Genomic DNA, 13,883 nt, shown 5'->3' with positions numbered 1-13,883 from the left:
CTCATCTGAATCGTCGCTTCTCCCTCGTTTATGCCGTGCATATGGACTTCCTTCAGATGAGTTGGATACATTAACGCGCCTTTTCTTTCTGGACTCCAGGGATGGTGAGTCTGAATCACTGTCATTATTGCGTTTCTGAAGTCGACGTCGGCGACCATCCTTCTCTCCCGAAGGTCGAACTCGGTCTTGGTATGCGGCTTGTTGGGATTTTGCCACCTCCAAGGCCAAATCCTGGCGCAGGCGCTCATTCTCAACCATCATGTTCTCCAACCGCTGTTCATTTTGCTTTGCTTGATCCATAATCATCTACATTGTCTCATGCATTGAAGTTGAGGGTGAGGACTGAGCTACTGGATCAAAGTTCAAGGCATGTCGCGTGGCGATATTCTCCAGTCCCAATATGTTTCTTGGAGTGAGGTCGTCTCTTGGTATAGTTTCATCAGCAACTATCGAAGGATCTTTTGTGACGCTCGCCATGAATATGCTTGAGTATTCCCACAGACGGCGCCAATTGTGGAGAAGTAGGTTTGGAAAATACTCTTGGATCCTGAAGGGCGTCCCTGATCCTCTGATTGCCACCTGAAAAATGGATTAACACTCCGGTCGGGGGTGCCGGAATTAGCACTCTGACAGGCAAGTTAGTATAGGTCTCTTGTTTGCTTGGGTCTTAAGTTTTTTAGGTCTATTCTCATATACCTTTCTTTGGTTGATGTTCCTCTATTTATATTCGCTTTTGGGCCCTAAGGTCGGGCCCACTCTTAATCCATCGTGTGATTGCTCATTCAGCCCCTTTTGTCGTATGCCAATTCCCATTCGGCTTTCTGTTCACCTGATTCTATGGCAACTTAGTGCATTCGGCTTCGGGATCGTACAAGACGGAGCCGAATATAATATATATCTTGATTATGATCAGACTTATTCGGCTTCCCTGTATGTACTGATATTCGGCTCCCACACTTTCTATGTATTTACAATTTTCTTAAACTCTTAAAAGGAATTACGAAAATAGAACGAAGAGATTATTTAGGGAGCAGTTTATGTAGATTGGACTTTGTAGATTGGATGGTATTATTCAGGTCTGTAGAACTCACTATGAGTCCCACATTAATGATTCGATTAGTTCATTTTATAGACCACATCGTGTAGATCATTCATATAAAATTAGGTTGATTCGATAACCGTAATCACATTAGTTTATCGTAGTTGTCTCCCGAAAAATAGATGATCTAGTTTTCAAATAATAATTATCGTTCATTATTTTAAAAATAAATGTCATAAACTAGCATAATTATAATTATTAAATCGACTTAATTTTCTTTATGAATGATTGAAACGTAATAGTCTAAAAAATAGACTATTCATATTATTAAATGGGATTTGTCCCCCACAGCACTGTCACAACTTACCCCTTTAATTTTTCAGTCGTGATCCATACACCCAGTGGGGGTCGCGCCCCCACTGGCTGAAAACTTTAAAAAAAAAAAAAAAAAAAAAATTTTTTTTTGGATCAATTCGGGGCCGACACCTCACTGGGGGTCGACCCCCAAGTGGGGGTATGAAGCTTTTTTCTTAATTTTTGTTAGCCAACTAATATAATTGGTTATCATTATATTGGTAAGTAAAGGGAGCCGTCATTTTCATTTGCCATTGTCATTTTACTTTTTTAAATGTATTAATTTTTATTTTTATTATATATAATTATATTAGTATTCTTAAAATTTTAATTTTTTATAAGAAATATATTTAATGTGAAAAAATATTAATATAACTTTGTACAATAAAAATAAAAAATAAAAAATAAAAAATATTTAGAATAATGTGGGATAGAAATAGAGGGTTCCTAAATAAATGGTATACTTGGTGGTGTATCTTGTAATAGGATTTATGCTCCATTTGTTTTCAGAAGTAGAATGGAGGGAATTAATAGTGAGGGAATTAAGTAAAATTGTATTTGTTTTGATGATAGTTGTTAGTGTAGGGATTGTTAAATTATTTTTATATAAAATAAATATAAAATAATAAAACAAATAAAAAAACATTAAACATTAATGTTTTAAAAAAAATGCTCAACATGTAAAAAATTTAAAAAAAATAAAAATAAAATAAAAAATTTTCAAAAAAAACAAAATAAATAAAATAATGAATTTTACTTAACAAAAAATTAAACATGAATGTTCAAAAAAAAAAGTCTGACATGTAAAAAATAAAATAAAAAATAAATAAAAATAAAAAATTTCTAATCCGCCAGACTATTTTTCTAATATCAAATGCTCATCTGAATCCTATTTACAACACTTATCCTAAACTCTTCGACTTAACTATCCATTCCTCAACACTATAAACAATTAAATAGAATCCACGACTATCCTAATCCCAATCTCCCTCTCATACCTCATACCCAAAACAAAGGGGGGCTTAGGGTTAATGTAAACAGAGATTGCTGATGTTGCAGGAAAATTCAGTGGAGAGCAGAAGGATTCCCAATTTAGCCAACATTTGGCACAAACAAGTAGAACTAGGATAAATTCAGACTAACATTCCCTGTCAAATGTGACATCAAACTTTACAGCAGAGATTGATGGCGGCCGGATCGCTGAGGAAGAAATCCAACAAGCGATCGAACCTGAAGCAGCCCCACCCCTCCATGGCCTCTACCTCTCTCTCTCCGTCCTACTACAGAAAAATCTATGTATTCGTTATGGTTCTTTTAGTTGTCTGCGTTCTCACTCTTCTCAGCATTTCATCGAGCATGTGGATTGTCTTTGGATCCAACGCTCTCTCTCACCAAATTTACTCCGTCCAAGTAGTCAACGAATTTCCTCACGACCCCACTGCCTTCACTCAGGTCAATTTAATTACGCGATTGTATATGCAATTGGTCTCATCTGATTAGATCAATCGACAGAGTAATTTTATTTTTATTTTTTTGGGTTAAATATGACTTTGTGAGTCAAATTTTTATGGAAATTGTTAAGAATTTTTGTGGAGATAGTTTGATAGATCGACCCTATACTATAGTAGCCTGCTTGTGTTTTATTTGTTTGGGTTTTCAGTGATCTAACAACTGTTAACAAAGTGTATGAGGACTTGATGATTGGTATTTCCAGTTTATTGTTTTGGAGCTTATTGCTAAGTACTTAGGAGGCTGTTTTTCATTTCTGTTGATGGAGATTAGAACATGCTCACTTTTCAGCAGACATTGCAACTTAATTTTAGAATTTAATAACGAAGATACCAGTTATAACTTATAACACACATAATATGCTGGATTAGTGTTTTTATTTTTTATGTTTTTTATACATATGTCATTGGAATGACTAATTTTTAGTCAGTAATACATGATTTGGATTGGTGTACAGCATATTGAGAGAGCTTTTAGCTGACTGTCACTTAAAATTTTCATGCATGGCGTGCTTTTATTAGCGATTAATGCTAGTGCTTGCTTGCTTTCAGGGGCTTCTGTATGGTGGAAATGATATCCTATTTGAGTCAACAGGCCTTAATGGGCAGGTGAGTTTGAATTCACGCGTCAGTGCATTCTTCATTCATTATTATGAGCAATGACCGTAATCACCATTTTGATTATGGTATTGGCTGCAATTTTGCAATTTCACTATTTTCACTTTTCCTTGAAAGAAAATAGATTTCATGGTTGCATGATGTCCACGCCACTAACATTCATTAATATTTACGCTCCATTTGTTTGGGTGGAAAACATTTTCTGAAAAATATTTTTTGTATTTTCTGGTGTTTGGTACAATAGAAAACGAAAGTTAATGAAAAATATTTTACATGATCAACAAAAAGCAAGCCTATATGGGTAAAAATGTTTTCCACTTTTAAAAGGTGGAAAACATTTTCTGGACTAAAATCTTGCCAATGTCACCATACTACCACCGGCACTCTCACCTACACCACTATCACCACAGCCGTTGCCACCATCATTGTCGTTGTCACCACCACTGCCGCTCCACCTCCACTTCCACCTTCGTTTCACCCCCACCACCACCACCACCACCACCACCACCAAACATAAAAAAATGTTTTCTCCAGAAAATATTTTCTGAAAGAAGTTTTCCGTACAACAGATTTCAATTTGAAAATGTTTTCTACCCAAACAAATGGAGCGTTATTGTCCATGTAATTCATCAATTGACGTTATTATTTTTATCATTTCAGTCATCAGTTCGGAAAGTGGCTCTTCAGACTGGAAAGGTACAAACATTGCGGAATTTTTTATATGTTTCAAAGTACCTAATTTATACTCATTTGCAATGAACAAACAATGAAATGAAGTATCATTTTTGGAAAGATGCAGTATGGACAGAGTGGTGTTGTTGCCTTCTTTGACATTTTGAGTATTACTGTATAGTTTTACAACTAATAATCACTATGTTTAAAAAAAAAAAAAAAAAAAAAAAAAAAATAGTTGATGCAGACAAGCTACACTATTAGGTTCCTGAAATTTATTGGCACTGGATGCACATAGTAGAGAGCAAATGGGACATTCAATTTCTCCAGCTACTAAATTTAAAGTTTTATTTTTTCTGGTCTTCACAGGTTGAGGCTCTACACAAGATGGATTACTCTTATTTTGGAGAGGGTTTAACTCTTCTAGGTGATAGGTCCGTAAGGAAAATTGTCATCTCATTTTATTTCTCTTTTTGATTCAGCTAATGAACAATTGAAGTTGAGGCCCAATATATTGAAAATCATGTTTTTCTTTGTTGCTTTTGGGATCTGTTTTCTGGAGGAATGTTGTCTGAATCATCTTCCGTGTTCCAATAATTGGTGATGATGTGTTTATGCTGAAGAGATGTGTATGTTTATGAAGACTTCAAACTTCTTAAACTTGTTATTTGCTTCTAGACAGGTTTAATAAGTTTATAGTAGTATTTGTGCCAACTTTTGATGGGAACCCTTGTTTGGAATTTGGAGATTTTTTACTGTCGTGTCACCTTGCAACTATAATCCTGTATTGTTTGAGGAGCTTGTTAATGAAGCTAGTGATATTTTATAAATCAACTATTTGAAATGCGTTTGACAAATTCATTTAATAAGTGTACGTTCAGACAAAAGGATAGTTATGTATTTTTTTTTAAAAAAAGTAGAAAGTGCTAACAATACATAGATATGTGGATATATTTATTATTATTTTGTGAAACTGGACTGTACTTTTTCCTTTGTTTTCCCAAAAATTACAGACATTCAGTGAACTCTATTCTGTCCTGCTTTCATATTCTGAAGAAGCATATTTTTACATGTTCTGAAGAAGTATATTTTTGCTTTTACACATTGTGTGCTGTGTCTGTGTTATTGAAATTTGTTACTAGTAGCGTCATTGGTACTAAACAACCAAAAACCATGAAAAAAAAAAAAAAGAGAAGGGAGAAAGATGGAGGACAACACTAATGACATTGTGCAGAGGTATATCTGTATTGCTAAGAGTATTTGATATGTGTATCTTCTACCTGTATGAAGTACTTAAATAGTTGTGCCATCTGAAGTTTGTAGAAGAACTTCTATGACACTTTGCTTCTCTAGAAAAAGAGAAGTAGAGAACTCTTGCTCTGGAAATTATTTGCTGTTCAACATATAATAACAGAACCAGGATCATGTTTCTGATCCATTATTTCATGATATATATATATATATATATTTAATTTACTTTAGATAGTCTTTTAGTTTTTAGTATGATTGTGCTAATATTCAAAAGAGTCCAAAATTCTGACGTAGCAATCTTATCCACTTTTGTAGGTTGTTTCAAGTAACTTGGTTGGAGAAAACAGGTTTCATATATGACCAAAATAATTTAAGCAAAGTTTGTGCTTCGCCTTTTTCCTTATGTAATTTGTGTTTCTCTGTTATGTTTCTCCAGCAGTTTCTCATAAATTTAATGCGAATAGACATTGAAAAAGATCAGCTTGAGTTCTAGCATGTTTTTGTTTTAGACTCTTTCAGTCATCTAGAACATCCATGTTCTGTATTAGTTTGACTTTCACATCTACTGATGATTGGATTTGCACTGCACATTAGTTGTTCAAATTTCAGATTTACATTAAATCCCTTGAATTAATTCCTTTGCCACCATGGCCGAAATCCAAATCACAATTGAAGGGTAGAAACCTTTTTAAAAGTCTGATGCAGGCAATGCTGGCAGAGCATCTGCCTCTAACTGTTTGATGGGAACCCATGTGTTTCCTTCTGATGTAGACATGAAATGTTGGACACGGGGCCACGTGGATCAATGATGAACCCTCTAATAATCCACAGGGAGATATGTATGCGCCTTTTCCCCCCTTTTTGATTAGTGAAATGTCTGGAATATCATAGAGTGAATTTTTATGTACATATAATTGTTTTTGGACTTCAACTTGACGTAGATATGAATTGCTTTTATAATTGCACCATGTGAATTTAAATGTCTGCATTTCAAATTCTAAATATGGTTAGTTTCTCGAAACATCTGGAATCATTACTACTAATATGGTCCTCCCAAAAAGACAAAAATGTAAGGTAAGGAATTAACATGATAGGATACGATACGATGACTTCATGAGACAATAGTGGTATAGAACATAGTGGGGTATAATAAACAAGTTAAATTTGGATTTTTTTTGACCCCTTTGCTTAGATATTGTCAAATCAAGATCCAAATCATGAATCAGAATTCCGTTTGTCCAAATTGTAAATTATGTCCAATTGTGACTCATATGTTCTAGCGACAATTTGAAAATAGATAGAGAAACATATTTAAATACGTAGAAATGAAAATATATTGTGCATGCAAAGGATTTGGAAATACAGTAATGTAAAACTTATGAATTGTGATCATGTAGTTTAATAGGTACAACGCTTTTGCCAATTAAAAAAAAAAAAACAAGCGTACAAAACGCTTCCATCCATGACAACAGATGCGGGTTTAAGCCCATTTTGATAAATATATATACACATTACCTCTTGAAAAAAATTAACATGAAAAGACTGAGCTAGAGGAAAATTGGATAGCGGGCAACCTCTCAAGTTTAGGACTTCCTTTACTTGTAGCAGAATAAGGAAGAGCCGCTTGCCTTCTTCTCTGCTCTCACTAGAATAGGAAGTGAAGGCAGTGAACGATGGCGCAAGGAGATTCAAACCTAGCTCCGAGTGAGCAAGCCGATTCCTAGTATTCAAATACCTTTCCTTGCTTGGCAGCTCTCTAAGGTGTCTATCTATCTTAACTGGCTCTTCCCCAGGATGGTCTACGATCAGATAGGAGAGAAAAGAATAGATTAAATCTAGTCATCTGGTTCTTCCTGTAATCCAAGATGGCAACAAAGAGTGTAAGAAAGGAAAAAGAAGTAAATATTCATAAAAGAATCCATAGTCTTAAGAAATACGAAAACTTTGTCTTGGTTTTCTTTTAATATTTGTAAAAATAGTTTCCTAATCCTAACATGGTTGGAAGCATATGAACATTGGTTAACAAAGTTGTCAGTTCCCAGGAAGTCATTCTTCACATGATTACACCACCTTGGTAGTGATTCCCACAAATAGTCAAACTGCACTATGGCCACTAATACAACGAAAACAGTTCCCATATAGGATCACTAGCCAGTTTCTTCCTTTAATCTTATCAAACATTTTCAATGAGGTACAAAACACATAAACTCCCAAATTTCACAAAATAATGTTAGGAACAATATTGTGTAACTCAAGTCAAAGGGGTCCAAGTCTACGAACAAGCAATCTTTTTCACAACTTTCAATACATGCCTCCTGTTGGTACTTGTGTTGTGCTTGGCACGTGGTGAGCCCTACGGGCGTTACGTCATCCCCATCACACATCCATGTGGCAGACCTCCGAAGCACCACGATGAGTTGGGGTTGTATGCCTAGCCTAAGAGAGGGGGGGGGGGGGGGGGGGAGGGGGCATGCACACCACGAAACACAAAGCTAGCAGTAAGAGCTCAAAGGCAAATGAATAAAAGTATGAGGCAGCACCATGGCTCACCTAGCTCGCCATGGTCTTTCATGCCTCATAAGATAATGAATTCTTTGCCCACTTGCTCCACCTCAATGGCAACATAATTGGACCCTTGGCTCACATATTTTCACTTGGCTGCTTAAGATGAGCCCCTGGCTCACCCATGTACTCACTCACTCTACTTAGTCACTTGGCTACCTAGGTTGGGAGTAGGACTTAGGCACTCCAGCTTGGGATCATTGGAGGATTCTGGATTAGAGGCTAAGACCTCGGGATCGTCAAGGTCATGTAGCTATCTCTATGTAGTGACAGCTCCATCTTGACCAGGGTTAGAGAGAGGGAACATTGACCTTACATTCGCATCTGTTGCATGTGTGATACACCTCTTAAGATATTATACCTACACATGTAGCTCCTATAATTCAACATTTCCAAGGGCCTGAATCATGGGACACAACTAGTTGGGCTGATATCACCCTCCTGTCAAGTTGAGGAGAACTTGCTACCTGTCTATAGGTTGGTTGGGCTCTAACATTACTAGAGTCTATATAATGGTATGATATGTGCAGCCACAAAACATAACAACAACAACACAGAGACATCACAACGTAAACCCAAAAGTGTTCAAAGTCTCTCACTGCTACGCTCTCTATCTCTAAGCTTGCCTTGGTGTTCTCTTCCTCCACCTATGGTGATCTTAGGCCATTGAAGTGCCTGTCATCTTCTCAGAGGTCAACAACCGACCACCTCTAACCCCACGTACCCACACCTCCAAACTAATCCTTTTGCAAATAGAAACACGTGGCAAAAATTGAAGTCTACCATGAAGTCTTGTAGAGAGAATGAATTCTTTGTCAGTGGAAATTGAGGATTGGGAACTCTGAGAAAAGGGGAAAGAGAAGAGAAGCAATAACCCTAAAAGTCATAAATAGCCTTTAGAGACGTTTTTCCTGCCAATAATAAAAAAAAAGAACAGGAAAAATACACAGGCTAAAAGAAAATTCTAGTTATAGTCAAATAGCGCCAAAGGTCTGATTTGAACTGTTTGCAAATTGCTTCCGGCAATTATGATGGAGTATAATGATGAACAGGGACTATGAGATTTGTTTCCCATCCATTTAAGTGATGTTAATGATGTCCTACTATGTTTTATTTGAATTGTATGTTTTGAGATGTTCTCAAATATTCCTAGTGACTTTGAAAGGTCCATTTTTTTTTCCCATTTTGGGTATCCAAGTTACAAGCCTAGTTTTAATTATTTCAATGACTATTGAACACCGTCATAATGCAATTAAACCATTTTGATGTAAAAATTGCAATAAGCAGGGGTGAAACCAAAACAATTTAGTTTTGGTACATTACTAATTGAAGATAATTTCTTATATAAACATTGTGGAAAAAGTATATCATGAAATGAAAAATAAATAAGTCTAATAGTCTTTTTTCATTTTTTTGAAAGTTGAACTATTAATTAGATCTTAATACATAATCAATTAGTCCACTATATTAAGCCATTTTGTTGGTTTACATAATTTGGTAAATAAAAAGCTATACGTGCCATTTGATTTTCAAAATTAAAAGGGAAGTGGCATATACTTCTTGTGTGAATAAAATCGAGTGGATAAAATTGATTCTATTAACTAGCATGTGAAATACTGATGAAACCGTGAGTTAATAAAGTGATTTTTATAAATTAAGGCGGTCATCTTATTATGCATTTTACAAATCGTAAAATGTAGAGGTAATAATAGAATGGCGGAGTCCCCCTATGTAGTTCCGCCCCTGGCAATAACCTTCAGAATACATTAGTATACCATACAATCGACTGTTTATATTTGGCTTCTGCTTAGATGTTTCTCAGATTTGAGATGATTTTCATGCTTTAATATTTGGCGCAGGTTGAGAAATTTACTCATCAAATGCAAGATGGTTGGGGTCTGGCAACAGATGGGAAAATTCTTTTTGGAAGTGATGGAACTTCAACATTGTATCATATTGACCCTCGAACATTTAAAGGTTTGTGTGATGCAAAAGTTATTCTCATTCTCAAATCCTTTTTGCATGCAATACATTGGGTATCGCCGTCGCACGTGTGTTGTTTAAAATTCTCCTTACATGTGTATCCTTTAAGTAGTGTACATGGAAATATGATTATGCATGTTCTACCTGCTTTAGTTGTTATTACATGTTATCCTTTGTTGAATTGAAGCTTTGAATTGAGGATGTAGAAATTAACTTATGTCTCTTGGGTGATTGATTAGGGATTTCTTGGTTAATACATGCTTAATTTAATCAGGTGTTTAGTTAACTTGAGTTAATCAACATTATTACCTTAACCCTAAGTATGCTTGACCATGATTAATTAGACTTTTTAACCAATGTTTAATTAGACTTGGGTATGGATTATTTAAGATTAATCAATGTCATTAGTAGATGGGGTCAGTCATGATGAGAGAGAGAGAGAGAGAGAGAGAGAGGTAGGTAGGAGGACAGAGAGACACCTCCTACTTACAAAAATTCGACAAAAATCCTAGCTATAACAAGTGTTCTCCTATGCATATATAATCCATTTTTATTTGAAGTGTGTGCATCTGTTCTAATTGTTTGCTCCTGTGATATGGCAATGATCACTTTTAGCACATTCTTTCATTATTTTGATGTCTTTCTATTTGTATTTTCACAACATCTATGTTTTTTTTTACTGATGCAGTCATTCAAAAACGAACCGTCAAGTATGAAGATCATGAAGTGTACAACCTCAATGAACTGGAGTATGTAAATGGTGAAATTTGGGCAAATGTTTGGCAGGTATAACCCTATTTGTTTGCTTGTTTGATTGTTTAATGGCATATGAAGCATTGCATAAAGGTGAGGACATTTCAAAGATTGAAGATGTTCTCCAATAATAATCTTTTGAATTCTGATGTGGCAACTTGCTTGATAAGTCAGTTTTCTTCCTTAATGACTTTATGTAAGTGCATATGTTATCTTACTTTGTTGTAATTTTGTGTAACACAAAACTTGAAAATGAGGAGCTGTCTTAATGAGTCTCCAGAATGCTACTAGCAAATCCTGTTTCATCTATTTACTTTTTGAGATACTAGTTTTACTCTGCCTTGGCCACCCCAAGCTTCAGCAAAAAGCCTATAGATTTACTGTATATTTGCGTATGTTATGTACCTTTTAAACACTAATGGTTGGCCCCTTCACACAACAGCTGGCCTGCAAAACTGGTCTCTCACAGGTGGCATCACACAAATTCGACATGTAAGAATTGGGTTTATTTTCAGCCATTTCAATGGGTACAGATGGCATAGTTAAGATGAAGAGAAGGGATCAATCTTCATGGCCCCATGAACCCATTAGTCTTTTCAGGACTGCTATCTCTAGTTTGCAAATATGTTTACCGTTGTTGGACTGCAGTTTGTTTTATAAAGAAGCTTCTTCCATTTTATTTATTTATTTCTTAAATCATATCAGGAATTATGACTATCCACTTCATTAATGCCACTATTTCTATATTTGGACTCCTTTGAGTATTGTCAACATGTAATTCAGTTTACATTGTAAATAATCTCGGCAATTGGCTCATTTTATGTAAGAGCACCCATGACAAACCATGTTATTGTGACTTCAAGAATTTTTGTATTATTTTGAGGGAAAATTGACCTAAACTCACAATAAACAAATTCAATTGCAATTGTACTACTCAAACTGATTCATGTGTACACAATGGCCCCCCCTACTGATAATATTCCTGCATCCACCACTGCCCCTAGTGTTGAAAAATTGGCCCTTCTCCTTGCCCAAGCATTATTGATTATGGACTTCGATGCCTTGTAAAAAGGGCAAGTCCTTTTTTTAATGATATAGATTTGGATAATTAAAGATATATTTCATTTTTTATTCTGTATTGCTTTTTAACATTTTTTTATTAACCAGTGCTTCATTAAACCCTGAACATACAAGATATGTTTTATTCTTTAACTTTTTTCCATTCCAAGGCAAGAATTATAATTCAAATTCTTGAATTTGTTGCTTTAGATTACCTTCTAAACTTTCTGCCTTTATGTCATTCAGACTGACTGTATTGCCAGAATCTCCCATGAAGATGGTGGTGTGCTTGGGTGGATTCTCCTTCCCAACCTGAGGTTCTGCTTTTTCTTATTCCTTCACGATTTGTAAACTCATTGTCAGTTTATGTTTATTGATCAATTTACATTGTTCTTTGAATTGGCTACTTGACAATTAAATTTAACAATTTTTTATTTTTTATTTATTTATTTATTTTTTGGTAATAATTTTATAGGGAAGGATTGGGAGCAGCTGGGAACAATGTAAGCTACTTACGATAAGAAAGTCTCCATATATGAATTGGCTTCATTTTTCATTTGGGAAAATATTTTTCTTTAAATATGAGTTGTCTGATTTACTTATGTATTGGCATTTTACCACCTTCCAGAATATTGATGTTTTGAATGGCATAGCGTGGGATAGAGATAGAAACCGCATTTTCGGTAAGCTTTCATCCCTTTGTCCTTTGTCCATAGTCATTGTCAGAATTTGTTGTTATATATTTTTCATGGAAAACAATTTATGCTGATTTCATGGTGGGTTGTATGAGAATATTATGGTTGGAGAAAAGGGTCAATATTTTTCAGCATGACATGGTGGTGTTCTGGTGCTCTTTCTTTTTTTTTTATTTTTTTTTTGTTTTTGTTAACGTGAATAAAAATGTCTAGATCCTCAGTGGCTCTGCAGAAAGCAAAAAAAAAATTGGTCTAATGCTTAACCACATTCTTGGAGATTGTCTTCTTTTATGAAGTTACAAGATAAATGACAAACTAAAAGAATTGATGTTTGGGATTTTTCATTTTGCCAGCCCTTGTGAGTTTCTTGACATTATGGTTTTGCAATGCCCCTCTAAATTTATCCAGCTGCTTCTCTCTCTCTCTCTCTCTCCAGTGACAGGAAAATTGTGGCCAAAGCTTTATGAGATCAAGCTGCAGCCAGTGAGGAAACCGTTGCATGGAATCATTGAGCAAATGTGCATTCGAAGTCCAGTCCACTTTGTGAAACCATAGATCAGATATGCCCATCAAATTGGGGCTGGGTCTCATAGGAACATAGAAGAGAATGGAAATTTTGTGTTGACATGAACTTCAACTTCCAGACCGGAAATACAGATCAGTTTGACAGCTGCAATCTCTTTTTCATTTATTTTTCTAGTCTTCATTAGTGCAGCATGAACTGTCAAGCTATCTTTAAGAGCAGAATGTCCTGATGTATACAATCATACAAGAGGTAAAAAAATAAAAAATAAAAAGAAAAAAGAAAGTTGATTGGTATTGAATTGTACAAAGTAAAATGTTGGAACTGGCTTGACTTTTGTAATTACTGCTCTTTTCTGTCTGTGTGTGCACGAATTTTGCCAACTTCTCTCAGTTCCCTTTTTGTGTGCCAATGTGAATTTTTGCTGTTATTGGTGGACAGAGTGAGCACAGGAAAACTTAAACATTGCATTTTGTTGAAGTAGAAAGAGAGGCTTTGAGGATGAACACTCATGTACTAGCAAAGGGGCAAAGATGTTTTACCTAGAGAGATCATAGGATCCAAGAAGATTAAAGTTGAATGATAATGAATAATCATATACTACGAACAGTTAACAAGATTGCGGTTAATTGCTTTGCTTACACACTAGGCTACACTTCTCTGAAAGCTCCGGGGGACATCCCTGATGACAAATCATCACTGCGAAGATGTAGGTGAAGATGTTATTTGACAAACTCCTGTCAGAACCCTTCTCCAAGAAGACGTTATATTTTTATCATTCTTACTTATATTGGTGTGTATCTGTATAGTTGATTGTTTTCTCATCTAAAATTCTCTCTACATATGTTTTTATTTACTTTTACGTG

At 35.3% G+C, this 13,883-nt stretch overlaps 1 protein-coding gene across 1 annotated transcript; it reads left to right on the top strand.

The window, feature by feature from the left end:
- Positions 1–2,324: 2,324 nt before the first annotated feature.
- Positions 2,325–13,311, top strand: QC (glutaminyl cyclase). The gene is made up of 11 exons (XM_028216596.2): positions 2,325–2,845; positions 3,454–3,510; positions 4,180–4,215; positions 4,561–4,625; positions 5,758–5,821; positions 9,864–9,981; positions 10,676–10,773; positions 12,046–12,116; positions 12,275–12,302; positions 12,428–12,482; positions 12,931–13,311. The coding sequence occupies exons 1-11, from the start codon at positions 2,579–2,581 to the stop codon at positions 13,047–13,049; spliced, it is 978 nt and encodes a 325-aa protein (XP_028072397.2). The 5' UTR covers positions 2,325–2,578; the 3' UTR covers positions 13,050–13,311.
- Positions 13,312–13,883: the final 572 nt, after the last annotated feature.

Source organism: Camellia sinensis, chromosome 1 (genome assembly GCF_055761805.1).
Source record: "Camellia sinensis isolate YWXY chromosome 1, ASM5576180v1, whole genome shotgun sequence".
NCBI classification, from domain to species: domain Eukaryota; kingdom Viridiplantae; phylum Streptophyta; class Magnoliopsida; order Ericales; family Theaceae; genus Camellia; species Camellia sinensis.
Note: the sequence above shows the minus strand (reverse complement) of the source record. Positions and strands in the feature narration are given on the sequence as shown.